At 45.0% G+C, this 17,267-nt stretch overlaps 1 protein-coding gene across 1 annotated transcript in view; it reads right to left on the reverse strand.

The window, feature by feature from the left end:
- Window positions 1–3,604: 3,604 nt before the first annotated feature.
- LOC308360630 (low density lipoprotein receptor adapter protein 1-B) overlaps window positions 3,605–17,267 on the reverse strand; it is a gene marked incomplete at both ends in the record, with an annotated part of 57,296 nt that continues 43,633 nt past the window's right edge. The window contains 5 exons of the mRNA XM_080832655.1: window positions 3,605–3,716; window positions 13,870–13,904; window positions 15,066–15,193; window positions 16,194–16,304; window positions 17,110–17,182. Coding sequence (XP_080688781.1) covers window positions 3,605–3,716; window positions 13,870–13,904; window positions 15,066–15,193; window positions 16,194–16,304; window positions 17,110–17,182 — 459 coding nt within the window. The remainder of the gene's footprint in view (window positions 3,717–13,869; window positions 13,905–15,065; window positions 15,194–16,193; window positions 16,305–17,109; window positions 17,183–17,267) is intronic.

Consider the following 17,267-nt stretch of genomic DNA (forward strand, 5'->3'; position numbering starts at 1 on the left):
TGGCATTTCTGTGATAAGTACAAAAAAGGCAGACAACTTCCACAGAAAGGTCACAGTATGAATAAGCTCATCAGCTGCTCTGATACATTTTTACCCTGTAGATGTCCTTAAATCATTAATTAAGGCATGTTGACACAGTAAGTGCAGTTTAACAAGCAAAAATCACTGCATTAATTACACCAGATGGATAGAAACAGCCAGACAGGAATTAAAAGCACTGTACCATTAAGTGACACCCAAACAAGCACCAGCCTTGACAAATACAAATAGTTAAAGGATAACTCACAAGACCCACACATTTAAAGAGCAGAAAATAAAGACCAGAATGGGTGGCACAAAAGACAACCTACAGATGTTTATAATTTCAATTTCATTGTCTAGAAAAATAAACTCCACTGTGTTTATATGGGGCTTACATATTGGTCTTATTTCGTTTACGTTGGCTGTTCTGATGGGGAAAAAGGCTTTCACCCGGACCAGACGCTGGGTAGACTCAAAAATAACCCAATTGCTGTGCCGCATGGAGGTGAAAGACTCATTTAGATGTGTACGACAAAAATGACGTTCAGCACATACCTGCTTCGTCCTCATTGACACATGCACAAAATACGACTGAACTGCCAAAAAAATAGGACCCGCTCAGACTATTTCTGCCTTCTTCATTTATTTCTTCCGGTGGCCTTTTCAATTGGAATTCAGTCCTTATCTCCTGAGACTGCCATGTCATATCTAAAATAACTGCATTATATTCAGTCGCGTTTGCAGCCTCCACTTCGAATTTCACAGAAACGAACACAAGACTAAAAGAAGTGAGATACATTAAATCTGTCTCACACACACATACACATACACACACACACACACACACACACACACAAGAACCAGAGGACCAATTTAAAGTTTCAGAGTCAACTGCAAAGAGTTCATATTCAGCTAAAACTTGTGTGTTTGAAGTTGACCTTGAGAGGAGAAAGGGTGCATATGAATGACCTGACTTTAAGCTGGGCTATCCAGTGATTAATACGGTATGGATGGGCTCAAACTTCATTACTCAACTGAGCTATCCAGAGATGGATACGGTATGAATAGGCTCAAACTACATTACTTATTGTACTGCAAGATGGTGGCCCAGTCAAGTCACATGAATGTATATGAACTGCGGATCTGGTAAGTACAGGAGATACTGACAATACATGATCCTACTTTTCTAATGATAGCGTTTATAAAATAACCTTTATTAGTCCCACAAAGGGAAATTAAAGAACAAGAAGTATGAGAAAACTTAATTAAAGTTTACTCCTATAGTTATGAACAAATACAGTATTATAATGTGTGTCATTTTTCTGCCCTTATGGTTTATATATTTAGGTAATGGATGTGCCATCAGTTGATGAATGGAGTGATGTGGTCAGTTAGTACTGCCATGCTCAGGCCATATCCTCTTTGTGTTTTTTAAGTAGCCGGGGCCGAACATTTGAATAATGAAACTAAGTATGGGTATACAAACCAGTGAAATAGCAGGGCCAGAGTAACAAAGCCAGGTATGTGCTTCAACTTTATAATGTAAATATCAGCTTTCCCATTAGGCCACAAACATGAATCTATTTCAAATTGTATAAATATAATTAATCCCACTATGAGAACTGTTGGTCAATAATGCAAAAGTTTAGTGTTATACACACTAGTATTACTACCTCTTTAATGTAATACAAGCAAGGATATTAATCACAAATCTTAACATATTCAACCTAATCTCAAAACAAAATCACACTAAATTTTGGTCACACTTCATGGTAAGTTAATATTAAACATATATAAAGAGAGCCTGTATACAAAGTTTAAACAATATCTTGCATTTGTACATATAGGAACGCATGTTTGCCATACAGTTCATGCTTCATACAACAGTTGTGTTTCATGTGTGTGCTATGAAGATCCCATACATGCGTTCTGAAGTAAATTAAATTACATTTTCAACGGTCAGAAGTTTCACTTTAAAAAAAAAAGTTAAAAAAAGAGAGAAACAAATATCCAGTCCAAATAAATAGGCCACAATGATAGACATACTGACGTGAAGGGAGATGTACAAGTCTTCTTCCCTATCTTTAGCCAGTTTCACTCTGGCAGGGGGACTACCAATGAAAACTAGCCTTTTGGCTACAATCGGGTGCATTACCATGTTAATGTTTATTAATGCACACTGTTCCCTCTTCATCAAATAAACAAATCAAATCTGATGAACACTCCAGTTTGCTTGGAACCTGAGATGCCTTCAAAGTTTCATGCCGACATTTTCTTCTATGAATTACCCTGTTTTTCCAAGGATTGCACAAAAGACAGAGAGACACAAAGAGAGAAAGACAGACAGACAGACAGAAAGAAAGGAAGGAAGAAATTAAAATGAAAAGATAGAAACAAGAGAGCAAAAGAAAAAGTGAGAGATGTTGTGCCTTTTCCTATCTGCTACCTTGGAGCAGAGGTCCAATGTGTGTGGGCTGCTACTGAAACAGCTTCAACGGAGTGTCACATATGGGCTGTCGGTCCTCGCAGTTAGGTAGTCTCGAGCTTTAGCTGGTTAGAGAATCCTGGGTTGGTGTAAACCTAACGTCTGCCACACAGAGAGAACCTCTGTGTCTATGACCACAGCTGTTTTGAGTTCGATCAAGTCAGACCACACAGTATCGAGTCACACACTCGGGAAAACACAAAAGTAAATCCAAGTGTTAGGACAACTGAAGGAGTGTCACACACACACATCAAGGTGAAATCGCTGAGTCATCATCTGCAGGAGGTCCCAACATATCAGAGACATCAAAGGCTTACATGGCTCACTCACTTTCTGGGAGCACATCCAAGTTTATTTTGGTTTCACTGCACGTTCAAAAAGAATGCAGGGGCAGACATCACATCATCAATACGCACTTCTGCCATGGGAGCCAATAGTCAAATCGCCTAGTTCGTTTTTTTAAATATATATTTGATACCATTTACTGTATGAATTATTGATGGTAGGTTTGTGGCCAAATGTTTGTGGTTAAGAGATTCTGGGAATTTTTGTCCATTAGGCAGGCCTCTCAGCCTGGCATGCATTGATCACTCGGGAGGTGCGGCCTACTCAGTACTTCCCCTTGGAATGTGGGACTTGTGCTGTCAGAAAAGGAAAAATATCCATGAAAGTCATCTGGGAGTGACTGTGGCTTGTGGTAGGAGATCCTTGTGGGAAATGTTGCGTGCATGAAGAGAAATTCATTGCCGTCTGTGAGGTATTTGTTGTAAGGTGTCTCAGCTGTGCAGAGACAAGAGGATGATAGCTGTAGGCAGTATTGCAGTCAGTGTGTATTGTGTGAGAGAGAGCAAGAGTGAGAGAGTGAGAGAGAGAGAAAGAGAGAGAGAGAGAGACCTGTGGTTATGTGGTTTTTATGGGGTTGCATGGGGGGGGGGGAGGGGGGTGGTGGAGAGAGCCTTGGGCATCTGTGAGATGGTGAATGGGAGATGAGGCAGGCTGTCTCTTTCGATTGAAGACTGTGACTGTGGCCTGTCCTGGAGGTGTGTGTGTGTGTGCGTGCGGGGGGGGGGGGGGGGGGGGGCTCTTGGGGGGGGTCCTTCACTCAGAGTCGTCCTCATTGCTGCCTGACAGCAGGTCCTCCAGATTGCCTGCCGTCAGACTCAGAGCTGCAGCTTCAGACAGCGCCGGTCCGGAGCGGGACTCTGCCAGTCTGAAAAATAGAAACAGAAAGAGAGAGAGAGAGAAGGAATGATGGATAGATGGAGGGGAGTGGAAGAGAAAGAGAGATGGATAGAGTGAAGGAAGGAAGAGAAGGTGAAAATGAGAGATGTGTGGAATTGTGACGTTTTACAGAATAAAGAGAAGGGAGCCGAGCAGTGAGTGGAATAAGCGAAAAGGCAGAGGAAGAGGGAGTCATGAAATCGTGACATTTTTTTTTTCCGAAGAAAGAAAAACACAAAAGAGCAGAGATATATGAAAACGATGAAAGAGGGGAAAAATAAAGACAACAGAAATCTGAGAGGGCGATGAAACAAAACTCATATAATTTAAACTGAATTATTGATCACAGAGTGAAACAAACACCCACAACCACAGCGGAGGGAAAACAAAAACAAAAACAGCACAATGGCAGAGAATATTACTAACATTTATCCCCGCATGCTCCCAACAAGCAACACAAACAGCCTCACCAACCAGGGCCTCGTTTCCCGATAACGACGTATCTTAACGGCCTACGTGGATTTTGGCGACATCATAAACTCATCATTGCCGTAAGAGCGGCGTCGGGAAAACGCTCTGCAATATCCCTCTTACGACCGATTTCAAGTCCTTTTTAGCGTTCGGGAAACTGGCCCCAGACTAGTTATGAATAAACCCATTCATTATAACTCCAGATATCTGACCTTGTGTTCAAACATATATGTATATATGTCTATGGTCCAGGTTCTCTGATGTGCTACAATATGCAGCTCTTTGAGACCATAAGCATCTGTATCATGTATCGAGTATAACCTTCCCCAAGTGAACTAAATAAAAGGTAATTAATTGACTAATTAATGTTTTCTACGTTATGTACCAACGGTACTCTACACATGCATAGCACTTAGCATACAGCAGTTTCTCAGTGCACTAAGTGGTATAGTTTGATGCAGACTGCTTCATAAAGCATTTCACATGAGGTGTGAGGCACATAGTTTCAGTTTCACTTCAGGACAGTCTGGGTTTCACCTCACTTACCTGAGTCCATCTCATCCACCTCCATATTGCTGCAGGTGGTAGCGTGAAGATAGAGGAGGGAGAGAGAGAGGGAGAGAGAACAGAGAGAGAGAGAGAGAGAGAGAGAGTGAGAGAGGAAAGGTGTGCTGACATTTCTGCATAATTAAATCATCACACTGCGTCCCTTGGCCTGACTCCGCACCTTGCTCATCTACACACGCACACGCACACGCACACGCACACGCACACGCACACACATCATTGTCCTCCACACCCTGATCAAATTGAATGGCTATGGGCGGTGGTTGGGGTGTGGTGTACATGGCCCTGCCATAATTTCAGTTTTGCTGGAACATTCTTTGCAAGCATGGCTCAAACGACTTGTGTGCTGGTCAAGAGGGTAGCGGTGGCACATCGCACCCCAGAGCCAACCTGGCCCAAGGGGAGGATGATGGGGGAGGATGATGCTACCTCCATTCATCTCATTTCTGTTGATGTATTTCACTGCGACATCAGCCCTCTCCTCATTACATTACTGTAATGACAGATTGCCTCCTTGCCAGGATGAGAAAGCAGATTCCTCCCTGCTGCATAACCACGGCCAAAGCCGAAACTTATTTTAGCAGACCCCGGTGGACGCCCGTGTCATCCAGAATGAGGGTGGCATACCAATTATGATTCAATGACTACATCAATTCAGGAGAAAGTTTCTGTACTGAAGTTGCTTAGCGGGTCGAACAAATGCTGATGACGTACAGAGACAGCAGAGGAACGTCTGAATAGGCTGATGTATTCCCAGCAGCCATTGGAGCTTACCAGACAAAGACTGAAGAAGAACTGCTGTTGTCATAAGCGCAGAGACCCTCTCAGTCACAATCACAGGAGTCGTTACAAACCCAAGATAATCGCCGTATGAAAGATAGCTTCACGTTGCTTTGCTTCGGAGAATTAATAACTAGAACAGTCTGACAACAGCAATCACAGCAGACGTATTGAGGGCAAACCAGAGGTTATTTCAAATGTATCAAAGCAACTCCCAGACAGAGGCTGTCTCTGTAACACATCCAGTCCAGACGTCCCCCAGATGCGGGCCAAATTGGATCAGGGTCGGATGAGTCAGCTACTAAGTAGGTTGCTTGTGTGCCAGAAGGACGGCGCTGCCTGCAACACCTCATTATCTGACAATGAAGTAACACAGAATGGAGGAGAGAGAGAGAGAGAGAGAGAGAGAGAGAGAGAGAGAGAGAGAACAAAAGAGCATCTCCTAAGTACTCACCAGTTCAAATAAAGCTAGGCCTCTGAATAAGTGATCAGACTCTTATGTATGCCAACCCTGAATCATTGCAAACAAGAAGATACTGTCAGGTAGTTCGCAAATTCTGCAGCTTGGAAACAAACTGACAAAATTACACCGTTAATAAAATAAACCCTTCATATGTGACACTTCCGAATTGGATTTCATTATTCCACCGTTCAACGACTTGCGCCACATTTAGCTATATTCGCCTCTATGCACAGACGTCTAAGATGTCATATTCCTTGAAGAGGTGAATAAAAGCATGGCACCCCTTGGGTCTGCTGGAGCCCCGTCTGTTTGTGTGAAATCTGCAAAGATTGCTCTGAGATGTTTCTCAGTGGGGAGTCATGGTGACCTAAAGTCTGATTTATGGTCATAGACGTAAGCGCAAGCGCAAGAGGCCGCGCAAGCCCCTTGCGCGACCCTTGCGCGACTTTTCACGTCTTGCGTGCGTCAGCCCCTTTTTGTAGACTTGCGCCATTTTTTACGCAAGTCTATTGGTATGGGTGTGAATTGCTTGGCAACACCCGCAACCATTCAGGGAGCATGAATTGCTATGAGTCAATTTTGCACAACAATGTGACACCAACGCAGAACCAAGCAGCCGCGAGAGACGAGAGATTGAGATTAAGACTGAGATATTTCTGAGTGGGGAGTCATGGTGACCTAAGACGTCATGCACCTGTGTGAGGAGGGACAAGCTCTGACACAGGAGGAAAAAAAGCCTCCCTTCACCCCCCCCTGTTTACAGTGAGACCCTGAAGGTTTCTTTGGACACAAAAAGCTTCCTTCTGTGGTCTCTCGCTTGATTGTGTCATAAAAGGAGGACGAATCAATTCAAAGACCCGAAGCTAGAAGGGAAAACAGAAAAAGAATGAAAGTGAAAAAGAGAAAAAGGAAAGAAGAAGGAAAACAAACAGAAGTGTTGCCACGCTGCCCGGGAGTCTGTGTGATTGATCGAGGTCTTTATAGGAGCCCCTGGCTGCTTTTTGTTCATTTACGAGAGACAGGAAATAAACGACAGGGGCCTTTTTTAGAACTCTGCCACTCTTTAAATGTGTCTCTAAGGGTTTTGCTTGTCCTCCCTTGGTGTGTGTGTGTGTGTGTGTGTGTGTGTGTGTGTGTGTGTGTGTGTGTGTGTGTGTGTGTGTGTGTGTGTGTGTGTGTGTGTGTGTGTGTGTGTGTGTGTGTGTGTGTATGTGTGTGTGTATGTGTGTGTGCATTTGTGAGAGATTGTATGTATGGGATCATTTGTGAGAGTGTACAGCATGTTTGGGGGCGAGTTATTTCTTTATGTGTGTGTGTTTGTGTTAATATACAGTATGTGTGTGTTTTTGCTTATATTGGTATGTTCATTATGTTTGTGTGTATGTTTTATTCTGTATGGGGCTCCGTTTGTGTGTGTGTGTTTGTGTTGTTACGACCCTGGCGGGTCTAGGTCCCGCCCCCATGATATTTGCATGCCTGTACTGTCTCCATCTCTAAAGCAGGTGATTGGAACGGGTGTAGCAGGTGATTTGAAACAGGTGGATCCTTGATTGGATGGGCTATAAAAGCACTGATCAGCCAGCAGACAGGAGAGCGTTGGATTGGTCGTGAGAGCTGTGGATGCGTTGTTAGATTTTGGTTATCGTTGTATTTGGATAGTCTTTGGATTTGGATAGTCTTTGGATTTGGGATTGTCGTTGGTTTTGGATTGTCGTTGGTTTTGGATTATCGTCGTTGTTTGTTTTGTAATACCATTTAACTGACTTTACATGACATCTTTTGTTTCTCTTCACAACACTGACATTCACCACATGTTTGCCTATATTTAATAGATAACTATATACTTGTAACCCTTAATAAATAACGTATTATTATTATATCATAAATTCTGCGTGGCCTACCCTTCATGTTTCGTTCATTGAGCCGTGATCGTTACAGTGTGTGTCTGTGTGTGTGTGTGTGTGTGTGTGTGTGTGTGTGTGTGTGTGTGTGTCTGTGTGTGTGTGTGTGTGTGTGTGTGTGCACGTATGTGTTTTTACTCCTAGTACTCCTAGACAAAATAAGCAAAGAGATGCACAGCAGTCTTAGAGACAGAAGCAATGTGTGACAGGCATCAGTGACATCCAACAACCATAGCAAGACCTGTTAGAATAACATCAACGTACTAAACCCCTCTCTGCATGAGAGGACTGTGTCTGATTATCAAGCTCAGATTCGTGCTGTCCCACAACAGATGCACTTCATAATAACACACACACACACACACACACACACACACACACACACACACACACACACACACAATTGTCCGCTGCATCACACAGGCCCCCTCACTGGAACACACACACACACACACACACACACACACACACCAACACAATGGTCCGCTGCATCACACAGGCCCCCTCACTGGAACACACACACACACACACACACACACACACACACACACACACACACACACACACACACACACACACACACACACACACACACACACACACACACACACACACACACACACACACACACACACACACACACACACACACACACACACACACACACAATGGTCCGCTGCATCACACAGGCCCCCTCACTGAGGGAGACAAACAGCTCACATGCACAGATTGGGTTTGAGATGTATCTTTGATACGGTGATTACGGCTGGGATTTGCCATTGTGTGAGTCTGTCTGAATGAGTGTGTGTGTGTGTGTGTGCCTGTTTATGTCTGTGTCTGTGCTTGCGCGTGTGTGCGCGCGCGCGCGTGTGTGTGTGTGTGGGTGTGTGAATTAGAATGTGTGTTTGTGTGTGCGTGCGTTCCTATTTATGTCTGTTTCTGTGTGTGTGTGTGTGTGTGTGTGTGTGTGTGTGTGTGTGTGTGTGTGTGCGTGCTTGTGTGTGCTTTTATCAGTGGCCCATTGTTCTGAGGCACATGTCCTTCTCAGCCAATGAGCGCACCTAATGAGGAGCTGTGCTCCCACTGCGTGGTGAATCAATTCTCTCCCTATTCTTTTTATCAAGCACTAATGCTGCACCTCAGGGCACACACGCACACACACACACACACACACAGACACACACGCACACGCACACGCACACGCACACGCACACGCACAGGCACACACAATTTCTCCATCTCACACATGCCCCCTGTCTTTCACAGAAACACACACACACCTACACACATACACCCACATATGCCGACAGACAGTCATACGCAACACATGCATAGTTAAATAGGCTTAAATAGGCACACGCACAACACACACCAAATAAGACATATCTTTGTCCCACACAAACACACACACACACACACACACACACACACACACACACACACACACACACACACACACACACACACACACACACACACACACACACACACACACACACACACACACAAACACACACACACACACACACACTCTTGTCATCTGATTACATGGAGACCCCTGACATAGCTAATTATCCAGGGCCCCACTCTGGAGGCTGTTCATCACGGGCAAATAAATGCATTTCGGGGCAGTCAAGATAACAATTTGTTCAGCAGTCACGAGCAGGCAAGCAGCACGGAGGCGGCCAGCTCAAGCTGTTAGCACAGACCGTAAACACCACTCTCGAAGCAGCGCCACAAACGAGAACACACACACACACACACACACACACACACACACACACACACAAACACACACACACTCACACCACTCTGGAAGCAGCGCCACAGACGAGAACACACATAAACCTCGCAGAGAGCCAGGGCCTTGCACAGACATTTTGGGGAACAGGAGCTCAAGTAAAACAAAAAAAGGGCACACCTCATCAACAGGTATTTCTAAAAACAAATATGGCTACCTACAGTAGCACATCATTCATTAATGTATTTGTTTTTGGTTAATGTTGTAAATAGGCCGACGAGCTGTTACCTGGAATGTTGCCAACCAAGGACCTGGCGGAGTTCCCTGGTCGGGAACCAAGGCTATTGTTTTTGCCAGACTAGCTTGTTTGTTGTTAATCTTAATGGTGGGCTATTGTCTATGTTAGGTCTCTTGGCCCATTGCAGTCTGCAGACGTTTTAATAGTGGTTTCATTCACATCAGTAACAAACAATGACTGAGGCTCATGGCACAGTGTTGCTACTAAGCTGTCACCAGTGATGGTCAGGTCATGGATGTGGCTCCGCAGGACACCTGAATATCGTTACCTGTGGCTGCTGTGGCGAGAGAAGTGAGAGGAGGAGGAGGGGGGAGGGACCGCACAGTCTTGTCACAATGCAGTTGTCGCCCATATTGACAACACGCTTTTAATTGAAAATGGATAGCGTGAGCCAAATGAAAAAAAAGTTTAAAAACGACACTATAGAATCAGATACAGAAACTATGTCCTTCGAAAAGGGCATCAGGGCAGGTGCTTGAGCACCACCTGGGGTCTGTCTGTCTGTGCATCTGCCTGCAGAAAGCTCACAGGTAGCCTGCAGGGTATCTGTAGTGTCCTCCAATTAGTCACTTCATAAAGACGCCGTCGGAGTTTTCAATAGTTCCGTTTTAATAACTTAAAATTGTCACTAAATATAAATCATAAAGTTGACGATGCAACTAAAACAGATAGATTAACTTATAGAATTTCCAGAATCAATAAACTCATAGAATCAACAGAATCAACAGAATCAATTGAAAAACCATGTGCCTGCCAGCGTCTCCAGGTTCCAAGAAAATAAAATGTCCAAATGCCCTACCCCAGTGGCTACCCACATCCCAAATCAGCACAGGTGAGGCAATCCAAAGGAAATCCAACAAAGGTACAATTGGCTCCTACAGTATCAAAAGAAGTCCATCTCATACTAGGTGAATGTCACATACGGAGCTAATCTCCATTTTGGCACATTCTCAAAGCATGGCCTGTTTTATCATCCCTATTTGTGATGTCTGAGTTATTTCAATTTGAGGAAACATCTGGTAAAAATGTGAGTCGGGTAGCGATAGTAGAAGCAAAAGGCTCATCTTGGCTCCAGGGGATGGTGAGTTGAGTGTGTTGTGTTATTTTAAGCAAGGGTTCATGCAACTTATCCATCTGCTACTGGAGTTGTTGACAATAGAAGCAGAAAGGAAGCTCAGGAGTGTAACCTTCAGCATAAGATATGCATAGGAATGAATAGCAATTTGAATGAATTAATGATTTTCTTCTTTCTTCATGAATCTTTTTTTGTGTACATCGTGTAAGGGATAAGGGGCCGACGAGCTGTACAGTTCTACAAAGATAATGGACGATGCGGGGCAAAGAACTCCGCGACGCGCAGAGTTGACCACGAAGTCCAGAAGGTGTCCGTCTATACGAACTTAATGTACACCCCATTAGCCAATCAGAAAACAGTATTTCGTTCCAGAGGGATATAAGTACATATATATTGTAAGGGACTTCTGGCCCAACCATCAGTGTGCAGCACCCAAGTGGACTCCTCCGAGGCAGAGGCAGAGGAGCCTGTTTGGACTCCCCCGAGGCAGAGGCAGAGGAGCCTGTTTGGACTCCTCCGAGGCAGAGGCAGAGGAGCCTGTTTGGACTCGTCCGAGGCAGAGGAGCCTGTTTGGACTCCCTCGAGGCAGAGGCAGAGGAGCCTGTTTGGACTCCCCCGAGGCATAGGAGCCTGTTTGGACTCCCCCGAGGCAGAGGCAGAGGAGCCTGTTTGGACTCCTCCGAGGCATAGGAGCCTGTTTGGACTCCCCCGAGGCAGAGGCAGAGGAGCCTGTTTGGACTCCTCCGAGGCATAGGAGCCTGTTTGGACGTCAAATGTCCCAAGTAATCTGTCCTCTCCCTGACTGCCTCTGATGGACTAGTGGGTCTAATGAGTCTAATATACTTGATTATTCTAGTGGTGTATGGTAATATAGGCCCCTTTGCAGGTGGGCCCTCCGGTGATGGGAGAGTTCACATCCTCTGTACTGATGTGAAGTTAGGCACTGGTAGGTCACATGGGAGTTAGTCAGGGTCAGGAGAGAGAGAGAGAGAGAGAGAGAGAGAGAGAGAAAGAGAGAGAGAGAGAGAGAGAGAGAGAGAGAGAGAGAGAGAGAGAGAGAGAGAGAGAGTGCCTTTGTTCAAGCAAGAAGTCCAGCTAGTAAATCTATTCACTTCAATTCATTATATATGCATAATTCCATTCACTGCTTGCCTCCCTCAATTGATAATCACTATCATAGTAGACTTCTCAAATGAAGCAATGAATGAAAAATGTATCAAAACCTCTTCACTGATTTCATAGACACGACCCCTTGACTGTAAGATGGTATCAAACATATTAGAGGGCATCGATGTAAAGCTTGGCACTGTCTGAGCTTCTCAAAAGCCTTTGCCACATGGGAGTTCACTGGGTGAAGAGAGAGGATAATCCTGTCCTCTCTACGACTGTCTATGATGCCACGGGAGCAGGGTAGTGTTTGTCCAGCACTCTATGTGTGTGTGTGGGGGGGGGAGTTAGTGTTTGCCCAGCGCTCTGTTGGTGTGTGTGTGTGTGTGGGGGGTGGAGGGGGTTAGTGTTTGTCCAGCGCTCTGTGGGTGTGTGTGTGTGTGTGGGGGGTGGAGGGGGTTAGCGTTTGCCCAGCGCTCTTGTTGGTGTGTGTGTGTGGGTGGGGGGAGCAGGGTAGTGTTTGTCCAGCACTCTGTGGGTGTGTGTGTGTGGGGGGGGGGTGTGGAGGGGGTTAGTGTTTGTCCAGCACTCTGTGGGTGTGTGTGTGTGGGGGGGGGGGGTGGAGGGGGTTAGTGTTTGCCCAGCGCTCTGTGGGTGTGTGTGTGTGGGGGGTGGAGGGGGGGGTTAGTGTTTGCCCAGCGCTCTGTGGGTGTGTGTGTGTGTGGGGGGGGGTGGAGGGGGTTAGTGTTTGCCCAGCGCTCTGTGGGTGTGTGTGTATGTGTGTGTGTGTGTGGGGGGTGGAGGGGGTAAGTGTTTGCCCAGCGCTCTGTGGGTGTGTGTGTGTGTGGGGGGTGGAGGGGGTAAGTGTTTGCCCAGCACTCTGTGGGTGTGTTTGTGTGTGTGGGGGGTGTGGAGGGGGTAAGTGTTTGCCCAGCGCTCTGTGGGTGTGTGTGTATGTGTGTGTGTGTGTGGGGGGTGGAGGGGGTAAGTGTTTGCCCAGCGCTCTGTGGGTGTGTGTGTATGTGTGTGTGTGTGTGGGGGGTGGAGGGGGTAAGTGTTTGCCCAGCGCTCTGTGTGTATGTGTGTGTGTGTGTGGGGGGTGGAGGGGGTTAGTGTTTGCCCAGCGCTCTGTGGGTGTGTGTGTGTGTGTGGGGGGTGGAGGGGGTTAGTGTTTGCCCAGCGCTCTGTGGGTGTGGGTGTGTGTGTGGGGGTGTGGAGGGGGTAAGTGTTTGCCCAGCGCTCTGTGGGTGTGTGTGTGTGTGTGGGGGGGGTGGAGGGGGTAAGTGTTTGCCCAGCGCTCTGTGGGTGTGTGTGTATGTGTGTGTGTGGGGCGGTGAAGGTGTAAGGAGGGCTTGGTGTGAGCGCTAATGATGGATGAGGGCTCACCAGGGAGGAGTCAACAAGGGCTCTGACAGCTCCACTGTCCCCCTAATCACCTTGGTCTCCAGCTCTATCACACACACACACACACACACACACACACACACACACACACACACACACACACGCACACACACACACACACACACGCACACACACACACACACACACACACATGCACACATACACACACGCACACACACATAGATGCACACACACACGCACACGCGCACACAGACACACATGCACACACACACACACAGATGCAAACAAAACACATGCACACACACACACACTCACTGCTATTTCGAAGTCAAATATGGCTAAGGTAGAGCTTGAAGCCTACCTTCAGAGCCTACCTTGAGAAGGCATCATCAAGACCGTCTTCCACATCCTGTAAAGTTAAAACACAGAGTATATATCAGTACACCAGGGTTATGGTAGAGGTTGAGTTAGGTTAGGTATGGTTAGAGTTAGGTACTGTAAGACAAACCACAACATTTTCTCAAATGTTCTCAAATTAGCCTAGATCAATAAGTCTGAGTAAGTCTGTTTCAGTTTCTGTTCAAACAGAATTATTTTTCTGTTTTGCTTTAAAAAAAAAAAAAAAATCAGATACATTTCTGCTCAGATCTTCAAACACATCAATTCATTAAATAATGAATGACTACATGTTCCTCAGTTCTAGTCTGAGAGAAATATTCATAACAATTCAAAAAACAGCATGACTTTGTACTGCATTACAAATTCAATCAATGGAAAACAATGAAATACACCCAACAACATTCCATCAGAGAGTGTAGTGATTGTGAGTGGGCTTAATTAGAGATCGCAGCATCAGGAATATGTGATTATTCTTTTGATTACTGAAGGACAGGGTCCTCCCTGCTATGCCTATAAGAGATGGAGAGGAGACGCCGCCTAGTGGTGATGTTGGGTAGGTGTATCAGGATCTCTTGTGCAATGCTGCAGCTCAGCTCTTTGTTGCTCTAATTTCATTGATGGTAAACTGGCAACAAGCAGCCAGCAAAGTCTGCCATTCATAAACTATCGCTAATTAAGTAAACTAATTTAGCTAATTTGTATACCATGAGCAGGGTCCTTTGCGCAAATATGGGTAGGTCAGTGCAATACTCTCACACGCCACACAATAACTTGAGTTCATTATGCATAACAGACTTTGCTTGTTGCACCTCAATGAAATTAGTGCTTCGGGAAGAGCCTTCATGAGTCATCCAAACAAAATTAGAACAAATCCTTTTTTTATGGGGTCTCTATCATTCTTCAATGTTACTTTTATGTAGTCCATTGATGAATGAAACACCTGAAGGATAACTGTGGCAGAACTGCAAGGTCCTTGGGGACAATTCACATAAATATGCATAAGCAAACTTCTAAAAGTCATGACGAGCATTAAAACTATAAAGTAACTTTCCAAAAAACAGTGTCTACATAGCAAAGTTTTCTGCTTGCATTTTTTTGTAACCTTCAAAGTTCAAACCCTTTCCAACCCCCATTCTCCATCTAAATGAGACCCTTGTGGAAGCCAACTCACCCAGGAGTCGTGTTTGATTGGCCGCCTCTTGGATGGGTTGCCACGTGGCGACGGCGAGTGCAGTGAAGCGGACAGGAAGGGCTTCCGCAGTCTCTCGCCGATGCTCAGGGTTGTGCTCTTCTCCGAATCTGTGAAGGGGGGAGCAGGGGTGACGGGTGAAAGAGGGGAAGAATGTCACGTCAGGAGGGAGCCTCACCATTCATTAGGAGAGTATGAATCATTCATCCAGACAGGGACGTGCACAGGAGTGTGCTAAGGTTGCTTGTTTGCCCTCTTCGACTGAAGTTGCCCCTCCGAAGGAAATAAGTTGCCCCTCCTAAGGAAATATTTTATAATAATAATATTTGCGATTACATGGTGGGGGCGTGGCAGTCGCGGTAAGTGACAGTTCAAAATTATACTTTGAAAATTTGTGATTACATGGAGGGGGTGTGGCAGCGGCGGTGAAAACAAATATTGTGTTGCCCCTTTTCTCCAGGGCAGAGCAACTGCCCTTCAACATTCCTGTGCACGTCCATGCATCCAGATACCCAAGCTGCACAACACTAGAACACTAGAACACTAGAACACTAGAACGCTAGAACACTAGAACACTAGAACACTAGAACACTAGAACGCTAGAACACTAGAACCGCTGTCTCTTCCTGCAGTAATGTCAAGTAGAGAAAATCTGTTCAAAGTTCCACATTTTGCCAAATGAACTTAGTCACACTAGAAGTTACTCATTTCATACCCCTATTACACTCAAGTGTCAATCCACCTGGAACCAATCACACAGTGACTTGCATTAAACATGCAGACTTTTATGTTATAATACTGAAATGCTTATAGACCCACAATAAGGACATACTGTATATCTGAATGATGCTAGTTGTTCTGGTATGTTCTGTGCATGTTGCTAAGCTACTTACTTTGTGTTTTGTACCTGAGACCCAGTGATGGTGTGTCTGTGTTTAATAAGCTGTAGGTTATAGGTAAAGGCATATGTACAGGTATAGAAAGTGTTTATGCATTAGATCTAGAGATAGGTGCTTTTGGTGTAGTATAAGTGCAGGTAGGAATGATAGATAGGTACAGAGAGTGTATATGAATGAGACTGGGAGGAAGGCGTTTTGGGTGGGGTTTTACCTGAGACGCAGTGAGAGTGGGTGTGGGTGTGGGGGTGGGTGAGTGGGTCTGTCCCCGTCTGTGGGTCCGATCCTGGGCAGGAGCAGCACGTGCGAGCTTTCTTGATCTTGTCTGAAAGCGTAAGAACAGCAGAAAGGGTCATTGGTGCTCCTCTGCCCACCCTCCACCACTTGTACTCATCAAGAACAAGGAAACAGGCTGGGATAATCATCACAGGTTCCTCACACCCTGGACACAACCATTCTCTACCCTCCGGCAGGCGCTACAGAAGCCTGTAAGCCAAACTACAAGACACAAGGCACAATATTGTTGTTTGCACTACCACACACACTTGCCCTTTAAGTGTATTGTCTGTCTTTTACATAATCTGTATATTGCTCCTGTATAAGTTGTGTATTTAAATATTGCTTGAATTTTGTGCATTAAAATATATGTACTGTATATATATACATATACATATAAATAATATGTACATTGTTTGTATATTGTCTGTTTGAGAGTCATGAAAAGCCAATACATCTGATTCTGAAAGAACAGGTTGAAATATTATTTATAGTCTAACTGCAATAAGCAATAACAAAAACATTGAACAATTGAGGCAGAAAATGAAGTGAAAGAAAGTGAATCAGTCTACTATAATGAGACCTTAATTTCCCTCTGGATCAATAAAGTATCCATATATCCATCTATCTATCTATATCCCAGTGTGTATTTGTAGCTGCATCTGAAATTTTTATCTCTGTACATAACTCCCTCAACTCACTCAAATAAGTTAAATTAGTGAATACATGAAAACCTTCTCATTTATTTGACTGTCACAATCGTGAACGCTGAAATTTCCACACACACACACAGATCAACATCAGTCAATAAACAGTTTCCAGGAGAGATCACCTGTGGTGTAAAAATCCCTCACCTTCTTGTGCTATCTCCCATAGGTCCAGTGCCACTTTGAAGGCCTGGGCCACTGTTAGTGTCACTGCCTGTGCCTGGAGAGACATGAAGAATGAATATGGCTTCACATGCTTGAACTCACTGAGATTGTACAGTTAAATGTTACACACACACACACAC

Source organism: Sprattus sprattus (assembly GCF_963457725.1).
Source record: "Sprattus sprattus genome assembly, chromosome: 2".
Classification (NCBI taxonomy): domain Eukaryota; kingdom Metazoa; phylum Chordata; class Actinopteri; order Clupeiformes; family Clupeidae; genus Sprattus; species Sprattus sprattus.